Source organism: Olea europaea, unplaced genomic scaffold, assembly GCF_002742605.1.
Source record: "Olea europaea var. sylvestris unplaced genomic scaffold, O_europaea_v1 scaffold792, whole genome shotgun sequence".
NCBI lineage: Eukaryota > Viridiplantae > Streptophyta > Magnoliopsida > Lamiales > Oleaceae > Olea > Olea europaea.
In genome coordinates, this window is record NW_019266348.1 from 229,692 (window position 1) to 252,136 (window position 22,445).

General features: G+C 31.9%; 2 protein-coding genes across 2 annotated transcripts in view; one reads left to right on the forward strand and one right to left on the reverse strand.

Moving 5' to 3' along the window:
- The first annotated feature begins 14,774 nt into the window (after nucleotides 1-14,774).
- On the forward strand, nucleotides 14,775-16,605 carry LOC111391433 (zinc finger MYM-type protein 1-like). Its single transcript, XM_023016652.1, has 5 exons — nucleotides 14,775-15,003; nucleotides 15,220-15,790; nucleotides 15,875-16,011; nucleotides 16,147-16,266; nucleotides 16,358-16,605. Exons 1-5 carry the CDS (start codon nucleotides 14,775-14,777, stop codon nucleotides 16,603-16,605), a joined length of 1,305 nt encoding a protein of 434 aa, XP_022872420.1.
- A 4,673-nt stretch (nucleotides 16,606-21,278) lies between these two features.
- The window catches only part of LOC111391414 (CRIB domain-containing protein RIC6-like), a 12,369-nt gene continuing 11,202 nt past the window's right edge, over nucleotides 21,279-22,445 (reverse strand). Inside the window, exon 5 of the mRNA XM_023016628.1 lies at nucleotides 21,279-21,897. Within this exon, the coding sequence (XP_022872396.1) occupies nucleotides 21,554-21,897 (344 nt within the window). The 3' untranslated portion in view covers nucleotides 21,279-21,553. The remainder of the gene's footprint in view (nucleotides 21,898-22,445) is intronic.

A 22,445-nucleotide genomic window follows, 5' to 3' on the forward strand; every position in this document is an offset into this window, starting at 1 on the left:
ATCTTCATCAGCAGGAGAAATTCGAACCCCTGCCGCTTCCGACAAACGCTGAAGCTCTTCTTTCTGCTCTTCCACAGCCTCCTCAAGGAAACCCACGTCGAACCCTGGCCTCTCACTTCTTCCAGAGCTACGACGTAAGCATCCTGAGCAAGAGCGTCAAACTCGGAGGACGGCCTCGAAGTCTCCACTGCCCTCGCAACCCTAGATTCAGCCTCCTCAGCTCTACACATCGCCTCTCTTGCCCTCTTATTTACCTCTCGTGCCTTCTCCACAGTCCGAACTCTCTCTTCCTCAATCCTCTTCTTCTCAGCCTCAACGCTACGACTGGCCTCCTCCCTCAAAGATCTAATCTCTCCCATCCACTTCTCCTCCATCTCCAGCCCCGAGTTCAGCTCAAACCCCATCGTGTTAAGCTTCTCATCGAATTATTTTTCTTTTATTGCAAACTGAGCTCTCTCAGCCTCCATGCTGTTATACAAATTTAAGGCCTGATCCTTGGCCTCCATCAGTTTGTCAAGCTCAGATTTCACCTACATTAAAATCCATAAGTTAAGCACCTTGCAAATATGTAAATCATCAAATAAAATGAAGTAAGAAAAATACCTTATCAGCTACGGTCGTCATGTACAGGATACAGCAATGGCTATGGAGTTGAGCAGTTGTTAGGGCCTCGCCTATGGCCATCTCATTAAGGAAGCCCTGCTCCATTTCACCCTAACTCTTGGTAAGCAGGTTTGCAGAATCGCGCAGATGTGGGGGAAGTGCAATAGTAACCTCCCTCAATGGAGATGGAGCTCGCAAGTAATCCAAGAAGATCTTTGGACGGTGGCCTAGCAGACTGTCCAGTGATGGCCTCTGTAAGTCCCGGCACCTCTCTTGCACCCTTGCCGAGCTAGTCGAAGCGAAAGTAGGTGCCGCAAGAGGTGGCGAAGTATGAGCTAGAGATAGCAAAGTGATGGCCACCAAAGGAAAAGAGCTCAACGCAGGATCAGCTTCAGGGACCCTTGGTGAGGCCGGCGTACCAGTACGGTTCCTCTTCAAGGGGACCTCGTCCTCCACTTCCTCAAAATGACTTTCATCCTGTTCTGGGACGTTCCTCTTCTTGGCCTTCGCTGCAGCCGTAGCTTTCACCACCTTGTATCCCAACATTTCAGAATTGTAAGCCGTAAATAAAAAAGTATGTCAGTACTCAACTCTAACAAATATCACCTCAATAGACCAATCAAAACAGACCTGAACTGGTCGGAACCAATGTAGACCCTACGACGGTGGAAGGGCCCGGCACCCTGGTTTGAATCAAGTCGGCCTGGAAAAGGTTGGAATTCGAGAGCAAAAATTTGCAAGATCTCTGTTTCTTCGGCAATGCACGAATTGCTTCCGCTCGCCTCTGAGTGTCCTTCTTCAGTGTAGGTCTCTTATAATCTGCATAGTAACATGATATCAATTAGAGCCGCTCGGAATACAATCTAGGTCAAAACACCAAGAGGCAGTTACTTACATAACGAGTGATAAAGCGCTGGGATCACGTCGTCCCTATTCACCTCAGCAGAATGAAACTTCACTCCCCCGACACATAGAACCACTCTTCCTTCCATTTTTTAATTGAGAAGGGGGTATCTAAAACCAGAGAACCTCCCGCCCTTGGCCTAACACTTGTGTACCACCAACCCGAGTTCTTCCCATCCTCTTTAAAAGTAAATAAAAAGTTGAACTGCTCAACCGTGAGCTCAAGGTTACCTAATCTATCCCACAGAATAAATGTGGCGATTAGAGTTCGCCACCCATTTGGGCATAACTGGGTCGAAGCTATGCCCCAAAAAGACAAGAACTTACGGATAACCCTAGGAATAGGTAATCTCAGCCCAGCTTGAAGGATAGCGGAATTCAATGCGACACATCCCATAGGGGGAGCGTCAGCACGGTCAGATGGTTCAGGGATTATCATAATTACTGAGCTCGGAATATCATATTTTGCCCTCCAACTAGCTAACATATCACCTGTAACTACCGACCTGTAAGAACCAGCCCCCCACTCCAACTGATCGCTCCCTTCACTACCCATAGGAGAACCCACCTCCTCGTCTACCCTATCTTACCCCATCTTCCCAGGACGGGCCAAAGTAACGGGGTTAGCAACAGAAATAGGAATAGGAGTAAAAATCTCTCTACACCTCGAGGACGAACTAGAAGTAGAAGGGACGGATTCTTCCTTTTGATTTCCCCAGGATTGAACCCTCGACTTGTTCGAACTCATGGAAAAGAACAAAACAAACGGACTTAGTGAAGAAGCGAAAGAATACCTGGGAACTCGAAGGACGACCATACTCAAACAACAGATAGGGCGTGCTCGAAATTCCTTGGTGCTTTGAGAGAAAATAGTGTAAAGTAAAAAGACAAAATGAAAAGCCATTGAATATTTAAAAAGAAGGAAGATAAATGGTTTTAATCCTGGCCGTTAGTTCAAAATAAAGGAGCGAAGATCTACGGTTGAAATGTCTCCTGAGCAAAATGACACAGTATCAGGAAACTTATCAAAGAAGCTATCTAAAAATGCCGTACAGCTCATCCCTACTTAGGTATGACATTTGGCATAATAATATTTACTTTTCTTGAAAAAAAAACCGGTGAAGTCAGAAGGTCAGCCCCCTTATGGAAGAACTGACTTGGGGGTAATTGTTGACATCCGAACTCCGATCTAATAAAAACAGTTCGCTAACCCCCACCTCAGTTAAATGTGAGTTCGGTCCTGACTCTCAGGTCGGACAATCCCGTCGTTATCTCAGAAAAATATCATAATTACTCCTGTCACATCACCATATCAATCAAATACACTTGCCACGGGTGACATCATCACTGCCCGGAACAACCAATCCTAAGTCTTCAACCTCCAGCCCCTTGCAGGTCATCATTACCCGGGGAAAACATTGACACATGGCCACCGGCCTCATTGACCAATCAAAAGAAAATCCGACAACCCGAGTTCCAAGCTCGGTACTGTTGTTGATTTAACTGATTTGATGTAATGTCAGTTGAAACTAAATATAAATAGTTGAATATGACTCTTGTAAAGGACAAGTAATTTCATACAACTACTCAAGGCATAATTACACACTCTAAACATATTTTGTGGTATTTTTCAACAATAAACCGCCATTTTTTTAAAAGTTGGCTTAAAATTAGCCTTGCTAATTTTGACGTCAACACCATAAATAAAGACGATGTCCTTTTTTCCCTCTTTAATTACCTCGTGACAACTATAAAAAATATATTTCTCAGTCTTGATTAATATTCTTAACTCAAATCGAAAATTTCACTGCATGTTAGAAATATAAAATTTTTATTTTCTTGATGATTTTGATCTACGATCTCAATCGAAATAAATGAATAATTTCTTTGTTTTATTTTCTTGACATAAATGAAGTTTATGATCTTAATTAAGATTTCATGTAAATTTTAAAATATCACTCTTCTCTCCTCTTGAACTAGCTTTTTGATGGTTAGAGAAATTATATATATATTTTTTACCAATATCAATATTTTCTTCTTAGATGGAGAATCACATTAATATTTTATTATATTTTCTTGATTTACGTTGAATTTCATATAAAATCAACAATACTCGAAATTATTATGAAGTTTAGTGACCACTCGAAAATATTTTAAAATTCAACTCTTGTTTGGCCCCCATTAATTTTAATTCTATTACATTTCATTTTTTTCTCTTCTATTTTTAATCACGCAATCTTCCATAAAATAATATTACACGTAAATTGAAAAAATTTCCTTTCTTTTCGCCCACTCATTTTTAAAAAAAATAATATTCCGCCCATTAATTTTTTCACGAAATGAGGGCCAAACAGGGGCTTAATGAATAAAGAGGGATGGAGGTACAAATTGTCTCCATCTAGAATGAAAATATTTAATTTTCATACTCATTTTCAATCACACGTTTACATAATAAAATATTTTACACGTAAATCAAAAAATTTCCCATTCTTTTTAACCACAAATTTTTTTAAAAAAATAACTATGCAAAACTCCTTTCAAAATAATGGCCATTAAATAGAGGCTCGGTGACTAATGAAACAATGTAAGTGATGGAGTGCAATGTATTAAACTTCATTTAGTACTCGTAAGTATTTTAAAGTTCAGTGATTAACATGATGAGTGACTGAGTGAGTGATGAAGTATGATGTATTAAAGTTCAATACCCACTCGAAAGTATTTTAAAATTTAATGAATAAAGCGTGGTGAACGTATAAGTTCAATTACTAATAAAACATTTAACTTGATGTCATTATAACTTTAGTTTGCTTAGTCCCTCTAACATGAAATGGGCTAAACCTAAAGCTGGGCCGAAAGTTACCAATAATCGTATCCGGAAATTTTCACGTATAATCCAATATAAAAAGATAATTTTCCTAAAACATAACAGCTTTTTTCCTTTTTTTTTTTTTTTAATTCCTAAAATACTATATCTTGTAACATAAAATTTCGAAATTACTGAATAACCCAATTAACATAAATATAGGTAACCGATTGCAATCAAGATACATATTTATCTCCAAATCAATAGCTCCTAAAATGTAGGGGATTTATTATAGAAACAATTGGATTGTCAAATAACATCAGTATGTTTTTAGAGGTACAATTCCAAAATCCATTTTTATTATTTTGAAATTTCTATTTCCAATCATTTTATATTACTAAATAATGAAAATTCATGTTTTGGCAATTTATAGTCTTAATTTTTTTCCCTGAAATGTAATGCAATATATTGTAAGCCATTGTGTTGCTATGATATAACTTGTAATGTCTTAATATTTTTAAATATATTATTGTTACGTGCATAGCATAATGCTTTTTTTTATATCATATTGTATTTTCTATAGCAATTATGGCATGTCTAAAGAAATAATATTATGTAATTTATGAAAAATGGAATGTTGTGAATCACGATATGCTTTTATGTGAATCTTGAATAATTAGTGGTTGCATATACAACATTTTGTTGCATCAATCAATCATATTTTGTTACAATGGCATGTCAAATTAATGATATATATGGTAGATTACATACTATATTTTTCTCACATTTTGTGAAATTGTATTGTGTATTGAAATATGTTTCATTTGGTACTTCGACAACTAATATGTACTATATATTGTCATGTCAATCATGGTATTCTAAGACTCCTACCAAGTTTTATATTTGAATAAAAAATACTATAATTGTATTGTAGATGATAAATCTTTGGGATGTTTTTCAAATTTTTGGGTTGTTATAGTTTTGATTTTGAACGGGAAGAGGCACTATGATTTGAGAATGTTTGGATGGTTCAACATTAATTTGAGAATTTTGGACAGTAAATTTGATGTATTAGATTTGGCGTGTTTGGAGGAGTGATATAAGTTAGTTAATTAATTAATTGTAGGAGTGAAGTTGTTTATGATATTTCACTTTTAGTTACTAAAATATAGTATTTATAGATAAAAAATATGAAAATGTAAAATTTGAATTAGTAAAAAAAAAAAAAAAAAGAACATGAAATTCAATTTCTCCTATCATATTTTGAAGGGAAAAATTCATATCTAAAAGTTTAATTGTGACTCATTTCAAAACTAAGAAATAAGGTTTAACACTTCAAAAATAAAATGTTATTAAATTTTATTCGTGAAATATTTAATTAAAAAATATTTTATTAACTATATATTAAGGTAACAATTTGAACGCAAATTATCAAATTAATCGGTTACAAATTATTTCTATATCGAAAATAAAAAAAATTATAGATCACAGATAAAAAATTTATAGGTCATAGAGTCACAAATTATTTCTTGATCATGTGATAAAAATTATATGAGTCACAATTTATTCATTGATCACAAAATCAAAAAAATTTCAAGTTTTTACTTATTTAATCTTCACAAATTATCAAATGAATTGACACATATAATCTTTCGATCACAACTTAATAAATTATGAGTTATAATCACATTTTTTAAGTCATATTATTTATTAATCACATATTAACCAAGGGTTACAATCAACCAAGTAATTGATGACAAACACTTTCCATTCCCCCATCCCACCAGCAATTCAGTTACAACATTGTCGTCGTCCCTGCCACCACCAGCAGCTTACCACTCCACGACAACTCTCACAAAAAAAATCCCCAAATTAGCCATAACCACCGTGGCCACCACCATCCTCAAATCCACCACCAACATCTCTATCAACAAAAATCATAGCCAATACATGTAAAACCGCTACCACCACCATTCACTGTGTGCGACGTTGCAGCAGAGAAGCATCATCGACACTACAAGCGACTACTACAGAAAACCCCCTAGGCGAAGAAGCCTTACAAAGAAGCCCCATCGACAACGGTGCACGGCCTCACCAGCGCTGCTCTGCCACCTTAGCATCTGGCAGTAGCTGTGAGGTAGAGAGAGGTAGAGGTAGAGTAGAGAGAGAATGAATTGAGAAGAGGAAGGAAATAAATATTGAGGTTTGAAGTGTGGGTATATAATTATTTGAATTATATAACATTATAATTTAATATTAAAATAATGTATTATAATATGATTTTTGTATATATAAACTATAATTCTGATTTTTGAATAGCAATATTTAAAAGTAGGCTTCCATGTAATTTCCACTATTTTGAACGGCGTTGTCGTGTAAATTCGAGATTACTTTATACGTTTGTGTGCATTTATTCATAGATACTTTTTTATAATATTTTTTGCAGTAGATTATTATTAGTTTTATAAGATGACTGTTTTATTCATATTTAACGTATGTCACGATTATCTTGTACTCCTCAATTTACATTATTAGCATCCTCTATAATTAATCAAGAGAAATATTTCATGATAGAACATTTAAACTGTACATTAGTAAATGACGTTATGAGATCATTATTAAGATTTTACAGTTTACATTATTCATTTCTTACATGATATTCGTATAGACTTTTAAATATTTTTAATAAGTCTTTAAAGTCGTGAAGTATTGGATTTATACTTTCTAAAGTTTAGAAAGACCCTGTTTGATAGCCTTTAAATGATTTTTTTTTTCACTATATATTTACACAATAAAATATTCTATACATAAATTCAAAAAATTTTCTACATTTTTAATCACACATTCTAAAAAAAAAAAAAATAATAATAATAATAATAAAATAAAAAAGATTTACCATTCAAAACATTGTTTTTATAAATAATGAACACCAAACAGGGGCAAAAGTAATGTAATATTCAAAATGTTAATGACGTTTATTAAAATCATTAACACTTATGTACTAGCTTTTACGCATAAAGTACAAATACAAAATTTTACAAAATGGTCTCTCATTAACGAGATAGGATTGCTTGCTCAATTAATGTGCGATCATTTATGTCATAATTAATATTATTTTATTTGTTTCTTCAACCTTTTTTTTTATCAAATTACCAACTCAAATGTCGACAGATGTCTTTGTGTCCCTGTAATTTGGTCTCTTGTAGATATTTGGAAAAAGTAGGAGAAATAAATAAAGTAATATCAGTTGTGACGTAAATGATCGCATATCATTATTTGAGTGATTAAAATCAAATTTTGAAAAATATATTTTGGAATAGTAATATTTTTAAAAATATATAGTTAAAAAAGAAAAAAATCAATTTATGTATAATATTATTTTGTTGGAGAATTTGTGATTGAAAATAAGAATGAAAAAAGTGCATTTTGAATAAAATTAAGCCCAAACAGAAACAAAATAAATTTTATTAAATTAATTCATTACAAATTACACAAAATCTACTTGTACAAATTTTATACAATTAACATCCAACTTTTTATTTTCTGATTTTTCTTTAAAAAATGCCCAATATACATAAGATTTTAAATGTAATACATAATAGGAGTAAAAAATAATTTGTGTTTATTCCCATAAAATGAAGGAAAAAGTAAGTAAATGTCAATTAAACTTATATATAAATAATTGTTATATAATATTTAGCTCCGAGATACTCTTTACTTTAAAAAGCATCTTCATCACAATTGAGCATCTTTAAATTTAAGAAGTAATTTTTTTATAGCCAACAAACTCTTTATTTGTAGGATGATTTTAACCTTATTACAATTTGATTATCTCAATGATACATTACCTTTTGTTTTTTATTATGTTCTTGTCATGTATGAATTTTGCATTATTATTCTCAATTAATTAACTCTCACATTAATCTAGACTCGATGAATCTTGACTTAATGAATTTTGATACACATGAATTTAGAATTATTATAAATGAATTTATTTCTATTAAAGTATCTAGAATTAGTATAAAAAAAATTGTTCAATGTAGTATTTCATCATCACAAAAAATTTGAATTATAGAAGTTGAGTTTGAGAGTACAGTTTTCTTCTCTTAAATTTCTATCCTAAATTTTATTTTTTCTAATTCATTTGAGATTTATCAAATCTTCCCAACAAATTAGTATAAAAATATATTAATTTTATAGCACTTCTAAAGTATTTTCAAAATAACGTAAAATGCACATTCGTCTTTGACTTGTATTTTTAAATATAAATAGCTAAAAATTAAATATAAAATAAACAATTTAAACAGTGCAACATTGAAACTTGCAATTTTATTAAAGGCCGATATGAAATAAACGATCTCTTATATTCTAATTCAAAGGTTCGACTCCTTAAAGTAAAATAAGAGCATCTCGCTTTTAAAGAATCCTTTAATGATGCTCATAAATTTATTCTTCAAGAAAACTCGCGAGTCGTGACTTGACTACGTACTATTACCATTTACCCATCTTTTCTTATTCAAAAAAGAAAGGAACGGAGCAGAGTGTTTTTTAGGGAAGGAATAACGCTGAAATTTTATACAAATTACATAATTAGCATCTAACTAAATTTTAATTTTCCAGATTTTCTTCTGAAAAAGTCTGGATTTTAACTGCAATAAGTCTTGTGTGATATGTAATGAATTAGTTTTCTGATTTCTGATTTAAATGTATAATTTCAAATGAATCCTATATCTCTAGGGGGGAAAATAAATATTAAGAGATATATAAATTTGGTAAAACATATGAAAGAGAAATAGAATAAAAACTAAATTCAGGATTGAGTATGTGATTTGAAAAAGTAACAAAAATAAATAACGTAAATGTTAATTATAACATTAACGGCCACGTGTCATCAATTGAGTGGACGTCCTACTATATGAATGACATATAGGACTATCCTACCGAACTTTTTCTAATTCACCCCTAAGATCTTAAACGACTTATGACAAGTTTGGTGAAGTGTCTAAAGTGAAACAAAAATGGATGTCCAATAATTATCCAATATATATAAATATATATTTGGTGACGAGCAAAAACACGACGACTTATGAAAAGTTTGATGAAGTGTCTAAAGTGAAACAAAAATGTGTGTGTATATATATATATATATATATTTGGTGACGAGCAAAAACACTACAAATTCGGTGGCTACTAATAATTTCAATGTCTCGCCTGAAATTAAACTGAATTTAAATTGCAATCTAAATACTCGACTTAATGGCAAACCTTTTCCCAGTTGATTGGACTCCGAATAGGAGAATTGATTTCGTATATATAGTTCTCCTTTGTTAGAGCATTCGCTTTATAATTTATATTATATATACTCGAGTAAAACCTCCGAATTTTCACCCTTTTTTCTAATTTCAAACAAGATAATATCATGAATATAGAACCATATCAAGATGTCTCCAAGAGTAAGCTCAAGAAAGTCAATGACGATACACGTCCTATCAATATTGTAGCATCATGGTAACCCAGAGAATTTATGTGGAAGAACAAAATTAAGTCAAAGTTTGGTTTAGATAAAAATAAATAAATAAATAAATAAATAAATTTAGTAGACAAGCGTTATTAGTTTTTATTCCACCACTAGCTACACGGACCGTTATTAGTTTTTATATTTTTTGAAATACTAGTCACAGGTGAACGTGTAGATACTTTATAAGTGTTGTAAAAGTAAGTGTACATGAACTTGAAGAATTAATTTGCCCCGTTATGATCTAAATATGAGAGAAATGCCAACCCTGAATATAAACGTTAATTATTATATATGCACGTAAATAGTGAAATGCATAATTGAATGTTATAGAAAAACGAAAAGTAACGCATTATTAAAAATAATTTATATACACGTGATCTTTAAAATTAATTTAGACAAAAGGGTGTGTATGTTGAGCATAAATAAATTTACATGAACATGAATAATTTATTTACTCCTAGAGTAATTGTATAGCTAAGCGCATGAAGTTGAAGAATTAATATGCACAATTTTTATATAAATATGAGAGAAATGCAAGTCCCTAAAAATAAATGTTAATTATTATACATGCACGTAAATAGTGAAATGCATGATTGAATGTTATTGAAAAATGAAAACTAATGTATTATTGAAATAATTGAATTGCAGGAGGATTAGATTCGTCCAAAAAATAATTCCCACTCGATGTGATATTTTATATATTATAGATTAACTAGGGAAAAAAACGGTTGGGCCTCGACAATCGGCAAGAAACAGGGGCCCAGAAATATTGGTTGTGTCGGATTTTTTATTATTATTATTATTTGGGACTTAAATTTACACCTTTACTAAAGCGAGCATAAAAACAAAAAGTCTAATTATTTTTCTATCATAGTTTATTTCGTACACCGCATTATAATTGTATTTAAGATTCTTAATTTTTACTCATTATAACACTTATGTTCCTAACGATTTTTTATGTCTTTCTTATCATCAAACTTTTCATTAGTTAATATAAGTTATATCTGATAACAATTTTATGTTCATGAGTCCGTTAAAATAGCGTAAAATAACTTATTTTACCATCATATTTTAAAAATACATAAATAAAAGTAGAAAGGAATATTTTCCCTAATTTCAAAGTATGAGACAAAATAATTAGATATTAATCCACATCAAGGACGAGATTTACTAATTAATGGAAGGTTAAAAATAAGAGTTCGATGGAAATAAGTTAAGAAAATATTTGTTACAATAAGCAAAGATTGAAGAGCTTAATTATAATTAAAATACGGTGTATCAAATAAAAATTGTAGTGAAAATATAAACATTAAAAAAAAATCCGCAAATAAATTTAAAAAGTCTACTAATTCTATACTTGTTTTTCAATTTTTTCTTCTTTTTGTTCCCAAAATCTATTTTTATTTTTTTTAGTTTTTACCATAAAGTTTTTAAAAACAACTCTTACATATATTCACCATCCGATTTTCAATGTCGTCTCATGGCAACCACTTGTGATGCCGTGTTAAATGCACTCATTGTTACACAATCACCATATACAACTTTCCCATTAATGATCACGTGTGGTCTTATACCACCACCACAACCTAATTGTCATCGCCATCACCATCGTACCCAATAAATTCTATAGTTGTTGTCACAACAACCTCTGCCATCTTCATCACCACCTTTCCTTACCATCACCACCTTCGTCCACCAAAACCACCACTTACACCACAACAATGGCAAAACCTCAAAATCGAATCTAATTTCAAAATCTATTTCGATTTTCAAATCCAAAACACAAATATGAAATTGATAGAGCAATCAAAGCAATAGACAATGGGCGGTAATGGATGGTGGTGGTGGGTTTGGGGATGGAAAAATCGAACATCATTGAAATGAGGGTTTTAATTTTGGGAACTCAGATATGATGATGTGTTGGTTAAAAAGATAATATTGTAGACAGAAGTGGTATTGGTTGTGGTCAGTTCAGATGGTAGGTGGTTGTTCAATTTCGGTGTATTGTATGTGATTGATCCATTTATGTGTTTAATTGTGTGTATGTAGAATAAAAAATGATAATTAGAAAATTAAAAAGAATGGGAACTAACTACCTTCTATAATTGGGAAATTTGGCCAAATAGTTTGATTGGGCAATGAGTTTTGACAAATGGCCTTTGACCAACATTAAAACAAAATAAAATAATTTAAAATGTTTTAATTGGTAATTGACAATGTTGCCCTTCGATTTATATCAAAGTATTCACTCAATTTATTTCATTTCATCTTGTTCTTTCTTCTTCATTTTCACTATGAAAACCTATACTCCAAATTTGAATCTAACATCATCTTATTCATCTTAGTTTTCTATAAATTTCAATATTACAAAAAACTTTTTCTTTGATTCAAGTTTATTTCACAGTAATTTATTTCTCTTTGGTAGAAACTAGTACAACAAAAAAAAAAAAAAAGATAATTTTTCCGTCAATTTTTTCATTTTGAAATGTGATTTTTTGCTACCATTGGTGTAAGTTTAGAATTAAAAAGTGTAAATAGGGCATTTTTTTTTATGATTTCATAGTTTCTTTGTATATTTAGTTTAGTTTTAGTTGAGTTTATTAAATGTAGATTGAATTTTGATACATTTGGTGTTTTGAAAATGATAGGTTAAAAAGTAATTCATTCATTAGTGATAAGTTTGTTCCACTCACGAATTTTGTACAATTTTAGCTTGATTATTTGCTAGATTTTTTAGTATGGAATATTTTTGATGTGTTTGTTAGTGTTGTTTTGAAAATTAGGAAATGTGATGCAAAAAGAGGTACTTAAGTGAACGAAGCCAAAAATAAAGAATTTGGAGTAAAAAGGCGGTGCCTAGGCGCAGTGCCGGCCTCACTTGCCTTGGGCCTCAAATTGTACGGGGTCTCATCTGTTAAGAAAAAAAATTGACACAAGAAAACAAATCGCCTTTCTCCATAAATTCTTTTTTTTTTTCCCGTTTTAATCCTTCATCTTCTCTTCTCCACCACAAGGTAAGGTAGAATTAATCCCTAAATTAAAACTACCATCGACATTGTAATTTTGTGTTTTTCTCGTGGATTTGGCTATCTCAAGGACCAATTTCCCATTCCTTTGTGTCAAAAGGTATGTATTTCATTAAAAACATTGATAAATTTTAAAAACGAGACGGTTTGGATTTGATTTTTGCATTAAAAATTTTGTTTGCTACTGAATGAGGTTAAAAACGAGATGGGTTTGGATTTTGCTTGTTCATATATGCAATATAACAGTATAGATATCTTAGGGCAATTTCTCTAAAGTGCAATTTTATTCAATTTATGCATTTGTTGTGCATTTGAAGCTTGTATAGGATAAAAATGGGGATAATGTAAAAGTTTATAGGAAAGCCAAAGGTAAGATCAACTTTTCCCGTCTAAGAAATTTCAATTCCGGAATTCCCTTTACGGCTTTACGTACATGAGGCTTATGTTTGGAAGGAAATTAGATTTATTTATTAGCAGAATACATTTATACATTAGCAGAGAGTATTTTCTGCATAGCAAGTGTTTGATGATTTGTCTAAAGGATCTTCTAGGTGAAAAATATTTGAATTTTCCCAATGTCCATATAGTAGTACATCATGCCATCGAATTTCAAATTCCAAGTCCAAACCGGGGTGATTAACTTATTCCAATGCTGGCATCAGCTGTGAAGAATTAACCCAATTACAAACTAGCACAATAAGTTCCAATTCTAAGTAAAAATTTAGAAGGATTAAGTTGTTGAGAAGTAACATATAATATGTCTGTGCTTCTAAATGAAAATATTAGGAATACAAAAATATCAACTTAAAAAAAGAGAAATTATTAAAAAGACAAGTAAACTGGCTCATGTTGGGAAATTCAGAGGGCAAACTGATGCAAGAATTACATAATCCTTAAATAATTTCATAAAAAGCAACCGTAAGGTATTTCATGGGAATGAGACTTGGGAATGTGTTCTATTTTTATAATTCCTATTATATGGTTTTGATATGAGATAATGTATGCCTTTTATCATGTCCCTAAACCTTATTTTGTTACGTCCTTCTATCTAGCAAAAAACGAAGTGTACAAGCTATGCTTACTACTAAACATAAATTGCAAGTAGAATTTAAGAAAAATGGAGAAGCTATAATATGTTATTTAGTTCATTTTCTTACCATCTTATGTCTTTTTTTCTTTGAATTTAATTTGGATAAAATTGCTCTAATTATGTTCCATATTTTTTGAATAAAAGTGCTCTAATTGTGTTCCATATCATCTTACAGCCGCATTGTCTACTTCAATCACCACCACAACCACCAATTTCTGAATCCTTTCATTTTGGGACTCATCAATCAGGTTTTATCGCTCTTTACTTGTTATTATGTCTACGAGAAAATTTGAATCTGGATGTGCCAAAAGAAAAAGGAAGGAAAAGATTGAAAAGTTGATTAAATCTCAAGAGGGAGTACTTGATAAGTTTTTTGGTAGTAGTAAACGAACACACAACAATGACATAGCTACTGAAGAAGTGTTAAATGAGAATGACAACAATAATAATATAATTGAAGAAGGATATTGTGCGATGAATGAAGAGGTATCTACTGACAAAGATAATGAACAATTTTCTCTTGACCTTGTTGATCCAGCAAATTGGGGAAATATGAATACGAATTTAAGAGATTTAATTGTAATGAAAGGTCCTGTAAAAGAAAATGATCTGATTTTTTTGAAAGATGGAGCAAATCGACACTTCTCATCCACACATTACGTTCGACGATTACCTAATGGAAAGAAGAATGATTGAAAATGGTTGATATATTCAAAAAGTTTGGATAAAGTATTTTGCTTTTGTTGTAAGCTATTCAAGAATGATGGGATTAGAACCCAATTGGCAGATGATGGAGTAAATGATTGAAAAAATGTTGGTGAAAAACTTAAAATGCATGAAGCAAGTTGTGACCACATCAATAACATGAATAAATGGATAGAAATGGAATTAAGATTTGAAAAGAGTAAAACAATTGACAAAAGTGTGCAAGAACAAATCAATAGAGATAGAGAACATTGGAGACAAGTATTATTGAGAATAATATTTGTGGTGAAAACTCTTGCTGAGAATAATTTAGAATTTCGTGGGGACAATGAGAAGATATATCAAGAAAATAATGGTATCTTTTTAAGCATGATTCAAATGATTGCTGAGTTCGACCCCGTAATGCAATAGCATGTTCGTCGAATAAAAAGTAAAGAGATTCATTATCATTATATAGGACACAAAATTTCGAATGAGTTGATACTTATGCTAGCGGGTGAGATAAAAAAAATAATCATTGAGAAACTCAAAATTTCTAAATACTTTTCTGTTATACTTGATTGCACTCCAGATACAAGTCACGAAGAACAAATGTCAATGATATTGAGGTGTGTAGATATTTCGACAAGTCCATTGAAGGTTGAAGAATTCTTTTTAGGGTTTTTATTAGTGGATAATACATCAGGTAAGGGGCTTTTTGAGGAATTGGTGGCTACTTTGAATAATCTAGAACTTGATATTGATAATGTAAGGGGTCAAGGCTATGATAATGGTGCTAACATGAAAGGACAACATAAAGGAGTTCAAAGTAGACTATTACAACTAAATCCTAGAGCATTTTACATTCCTTGTGGATGTCATGGTCTTAATCTTGCACTTTGTGATATGGCCACTTGTTGTTCAAAGGCTAAATCTTTCTTTGGGGTGGTGCAACGTATATATACTTTATTTTCTTCATCTACTAAACGATGGAAAGTTTTCAAAGAGAATGTAATTGGTCTTACCCTTAAGCCTTTGTCACAAGCTCGTTGGGAAAGCCATATTGAAAGTGTTAGAGCGATAAGATTTCAAGCTCCGCAGATAAAAAAAGCGTTACTTCAATTAGCAAATGTTGATGATCCTAAGACAAAAAGTGAGGTGGAGTGTTTGGCAACATATAAAATTGACAATTTTGAATTCTTACTTGGAATGATTATTTAGTATGAAGTGTTGAATAATGTTAACAGAGTAAGCAAACAATTGCAAGCAGAAGACATGCATATTGATGTTGCTATAGACCATTTAAAAGGCCTCAGTTCATTTTTCAAAAGTTATAGAGAATTTGGTTTTGAATCGGCCATGGTTGATGTTAAAGAGATTGCAAGTGAATTAGAAATTGAACCGATATTTTGTGAAAAACGAGTTATACATAGGAAAAAACAGTTTGATGAAACTTCTTCTGAAGAGATAACACAAACAGCTGAATAATCTTTTAAGATCAATTATTTCATATATATAGTTGATCAAGCTCTATCATCGCTTCAGAATAGATTTGAGCGATTTCAGAAATATGATGATATTTTTGAATTTTTGCTTAATTTGAAAAGACTTAAATCTATTGATGATGATGTTTTGAAGTGTTCTTGCATTACACTTGAAAATTACTTGAAGCATAATACGATTTCTGATATTGATGGAATATAATTATTTTCTGAGTTGAAAGTTTTAAGGGAAGCAATATCTAATAACTGCAAAAAATTTGGGAGCAATTGATGTATTGGATTACATTAAGAAAATGAACTGTTGTTATGCAAATGTCTGGATTGCTTATAGAGTATTATTGACTATTCCTGTCACAGTTGCCTCTGCCGAAAGAAGTCTTTCAGAGTTGAAGTTGATTAAGTCTTATCTTCGATTATCCATGTCACAAGAGCGATTAAATGGATTAGCTTTGATTTCTATTAAAAAAATATGTTAGACAAACTTGATGTTAGTAATTTGACTACTAATTTTACATCTCAAAATGTGAGAATGTTAAATCTTATGCTAGCCTAATCTTTCGGGTTGTGAAATAAGTTTTATTTTGTTATTCTATCTTTCGAATTGTATGAAGTTTTCTTTCTAATATAAAAGTGTTAATTATTTAATTATTTACATATTGTTAGACTTGTAAAATAAATTTTGTGTTGCAGGGCCCTATAATAATTAAACGCCTAGGGCCTCTAAATTCTTAGGGCCGGCCCTGCCTAGGCGTTGCACTCATAGCGCCCAAGCACTACAAAATGTGAAAAAAGGAAGAATTGGAGCAAAGAGGGGCAATGCCTAGGCCCTGTAATCATAGCTCCTAGTCATTGCCATCAACGCTTAGGCGCTGCGTGTGATTTGTCGCGGTGCTTAGGCGTTGACTCCTAGCGCTTAGGCACTGTGTCGGGGTCATCTAGGGCAAGTTTGTTGTTTTTGAGTCCATAAAAATCCTACTTTCTATACAAACGAGGGGCCACATATAAATACAAATTCCTCACACTTTGGAGGGGATTTTTTTTCACACATTGAGAGGCAAGAGAATATAATTGGAGAATCAAAAAAGGAATTCATAGGAGGAAAACATCAGACAATTGAAGATTTAACGCATTGATTGGAAGAGGAAGAAGGTCTTCATGTAAGAATTCTACTTTTTTCTACATCTTTACTACAAATCCGATGATGTATTCTATGACAATTGATTATTTTTCTTCTTTCATTATGAATAGTTAAATTCATTGTTAAGGAGAATAATGTAACCAATTGAAATCCTTTATATTTTCTTACTAAAGTTCTTGGTTTTTATTGTTTTATGTGTTGATTTTACTATGAACTAAATGCATTAAATTACTTGATCAATAATTTGATGATTTTGTGAATTATTTACGAATAGAGATAGGAGTTTAGGATTTAAACCATATAGTAAAATTTGGTAAATTGGTATAACGAGTAAATATACCTATGCCAATTATTGCAATCATAATTGAATTTCTAGGGCGAAGAACTCGTTTAACTAAGTGGATTGCATAGAGATATGGAATTTAATTAGTGAAATAGGCTCAGTGAAAACTTAAGAGGGGTAAATTGAAATCAATAAGAGAATTCGACTGAATATTACATTAGGTAAAAATCTTGATTTGAGATGTCAAGGTGATCACTAGGTGAAGTTATTCTGCCCTAGCATTCGTTCATAAATTGATTTTCAACCCAATCGTGTGTGCATTCATTAACTTCCTCAAATTTAGATAATAAAAAAAAAAAAAACAAATCCTACAAGTTTTTGTTTCAATCAAATAGTGGTTAAAGAAAAATTAAATTAAGTGCTAGAATATAGTTCTTGTGGATCGACAACTCGGACTCTTAGGTCCACTATTTACTTGTTACGATCCGTACACTTGTGGAAATAAAATTGGCAACAATTAGCATTGTTATAAATGAAATTTGTGATATCAAATTTGCTTGTTGGTGTACCATGGGACTTAGAGAGTTACACTCTAGGTAATTTGATTTAAGTAATTTGGCGTTGTCTTGTAAAACTCTTTGGATTATGCTTTACTGTATTTAGTGATTTTCTTTGAGTCCCGTTATTTAACTTTATATTTGTTGATTTCAGAATTTATAGACAAAAATGCAACGCATAATGTGCTCTAATAGTTACAGATTGAATGAAATCTATTAAAATGATATTATTATAGAGTAATATAACTCCTAGTATTTATGTCGTCGGCATAATTTTTGCATGTGTTGCTATGTGGATCCTTAGATATGCCCTTATTTTGTTTAGCTGAAAATCATATTTTTAATATATTTTGATAAAAGTTAATGAAATGGGTAGTTAAAAAATTAATAAAAATTGTGGATCCCATAAAACGTGTGGCTGAAAATGAGTTTTAAAAAGGGGGAACAAACATCAACTATGTTTTGCTATTTTTAATACGATACCCTTATTTATAGAATGAATCTTGACATACTAAATAATGTGTATAAGCTGGCAACTTGAAAGATTGTGTATCACCTTTACTAAATTTGCAAAATTTTATTCCAATTGAACCTTGACACCGCCATCACCATCACCATCACCATCACCATCACCATCACCATCACCACCGTACCCATAAACTCTACAATTTCCGTCACAAGCACCTCCACCATCTTCATTATCGCCTTTCCTCACCATCACCACCTTTATCCACCAGAACCACCACTTACACAATAATTGCAAAACCTCAAAATCAAAACCGATTTCAAAATCAATTTCGATTTTCAAATTTGAAACACAAATATGAAATCGATACCAATCAGAGCAATAAAAGGTAGACGATAATGGATGGTGGAGGTGGGTTTGGGGATAGAAAAATTGAAACATGATTGAAATGGGGGATTTAACTTTGGGAACTTAGATACGATGATGTGTTGGTTAAATAGACAATATTAAAGACAGAAGAAGTATTGGTTGTGGTTGGTGATTGTTCAGTTTGGGTGTGTTGTATGTGATTGATCCATTTATGTGTTTATTTGTGTGTCTGTAGAATAAAAAGTGGTAATTAGAAAATTAAAAAGAATGGGAAGTAAACGACCTTTTATAATTTTAAGGCGGTATTGTTTTTAAGTTACAATCATTATGCCAATTTTGGGGTGTTATTGTTTTTGAGTAACGCTATTTATCCCCACTTAAATTATAACTCTAGTCTATCTAATGTGACATTCTATAACCACGGTTGGGCTAAATAACATTATTCATTATTTTTGGGTGAATGTCAATTTTGAAGTATGTTTGAGGGGTAATTTTTAGAGAGTGAATTCTGGAAATAGGGGAAAATCTCGGGGGTGCATTTTTAGAATTGGTCCAAGATGGGACGTATCTGAAATATTCTGGCATCAACGTGGTGTACATTTGAGAAATGTTTGTTACTTAGGGCTCGACAATAACAAGCTTGATGGGGTTGTGCCTGAGGCAGTTGGGGCATTAAAGTTTGTGAGGGAATTGAATTTGGAGTCGGAGAGTCCCATTTCCCTCACTTTCTGCGTCTGAGCTTGGAAAAAAATTGAAGTTGGAAGCTGTTATATTTATAAATTACGTGGCATGCACACGTATATATGTCGACTAAGCATTGATATTCAATTGGAGTGGGAGAGTCCCATTTCCTTCACTTTTTGCATCTAAGCTTGGAAAAAAAAATTGAAGTAGGAAGGTGTTATATTTATAAATTACTTGGCATGCACATGGACATATGCCAACAAAACATTGATATTCAATTGAATTGGACTTATTAAATTAAGCATCCTCGTTTTGGGCTTGAGCTTGTTAAATTATCCCCAATATGTAATTGAGTCAATTTCATACTTAAGGTAATGTTAGTTCTAACATTAGCCAAACCATATCTCCCTTCTTTTGTGCTCATTTTTTCTTGTCCAGATTGCCATACACTTCTTCGATCGCTGATCTTTTCCTTCAACGGGATGTTTAAGTGCGCAGGTGACTTTTACGTGAAAGGGAGGTGGCCAAAATTCTGTTGGCCACGTGTCCGTCAAATTTTAGGTCAACATATAACAATAATAAATAAAATTTGAGTTTTAAATCAGTTTTTAGCTAGTATTTATTTATTAAATGAGTAATGATATTTGCAGTCGCTTACTATTGTAGTCACCCTACGTGGCATATATGTGGTGGTTAGTGATTTGATATATGAGTAAGAAAAATTATCATATTATTACATCAAATCACAAGCCACCATAAAGGAATGAAGGATGTCACATAGGGTGACTACTTTAGTGAGCGATTATGAATAATATTATTCTTATTAAATAGCTTTAAAATTCAATTGGCATTAGGACTTTTAATTTTTATTATCATCTAGATATTAGTTATTAATCATGGTTATTAATTAATTAGAGTTGATCATTTATTAGAATTAGTGATATAAATAAGGGTTGCGGACTTTAACCACAAAAAAGGTTATTTTTCAATTGAAATAAAATACTGTTGAGATTTTTTCCCGCTTTCTTAAATTCTTGATATTTGATATTTAAAATCAATGACTCTAAAATCTTGGTATTTGTGCACAAATTAAAGAGTTTTTGACATCTAAATTTTTGTTATTCTTATATACAATTTTCATTTAAAAAAATCAACGAAACTTTGATAGTGTGTTCATTTATATTATTTCTATCAATTCCGCCACCCTACATCAATAGTTCTAACTGCTTTGACGGGGACTCGATATTGACTAATGCTACTTAAGCTAGTGGTACCTTTGGGAGCAGAGATTCCCAATTTTGCCCTCTTTTATGATGGAGATTCTTGTACAAGATCACTTGCTTCTCATGCATTAATGTGTGTTGGGATTATAATTTTCTTTAGAGATTTTACTTTAGCTGACCAAAATAATAGGTAGAAAACAAAATATAATAGTATAATGGTACATTTGAAAAATGGGTTGAATATCTTGCAACAAATTTAATATTGAACTGAATTAGCGACGATAAATAATTTAATTAATCGATTCCCAAGTTGTTACTTGTTAGAAATACATAATTACATGATCTTGATTTCCTAAACTCAATATATCTAGGTTGGGAAGATTGAACATGGATGTTAATTTTATTGGCTTATGAGAATAACATCAGAAATGACACTGTACTATAACACATATTTTAGTTCATAGTATTGGACATGATTGAAATAAAAAAATCAGAACTTCTTTCTCTTCCTTAATACGGTTATCGAGACCCGCGTATCCCTATAGAATCTTTGTGGTTGACAACAAGACTCCAAATGAAAATAGTTCTCAATCCAGGTTTTTTCGAAGGAAAATAAATAAAAAAATGTTTCTAGCTACCTAGGGGAAAATAAGATCAAGAAACATCATTAAGAATACCCACTGTTTGACTCAATTTGATGCAAATCATTGTTCAATTCTTGGTACTATTGATTCAGCATCAGGTCCAGGATAAGGACCTTTAGATCGTGATCCTAATCGAGATGATCCAACATTGTTTGACTCTTTCGACTTCTTTCTCCTCGATTTTTTTGGAATGTCGGGGATGTTTTCTGATGTTGATTCGCATTCTTGGTGTTGTCGATTTGATTTAACGCTATCAGATGAGTCCTTCGAATTGTGTCGTCTTGAGTGTCTTGATCTGGTTGATCCATCTTTCTTCCTCGGCGAATCATTTGGACTGTCTAATGAAGTATGACGCCTCGAAGATTTGGGCAATTTAGGTAGTTCTCTGCTTCCTTTTTTCGAATCTACAAAAGAAAAATGTTTCAAAAGAGCAAAATGTATTGATATACTGGACTAGATAGTACTAAACACGAATCAACAATTTTTTAATCACGTTTGTAGTATCTAGATGGTTGGAGTTTCCAATATTATGACGTGTATGACAACTTCTTACACAATCTTAAACACGATAGTCTTATTCTTGTTTTAGCTCAAATCTTCGAAAACATAACTTTATTAATGAATCAAAAATTTCATTGCACATAAAATAAACATAACCAAACCTTCAGAAACCCATTTAACTTCAGGGTTCTCTTTAGAGTCTCCAGGTTCCCTTAAAGGTGCTGATTGGAATCCTCCTGTTGATTCTTTGAATTCTTTCATCTGCAAACATAATCAGCACATAATAACGCAATTAAATGTCATTAATAATTGTTAATATTTCATTAAATATATGGGATTATCGATTAGTTATTTTTAACCAAAAAAATGGGAAAATTTTGATGGGAATTTATACCCAGCTTGGTGAATTTTCAATTGAAGCAGAAGGGCCATCCCATCCTATATGAGCCAC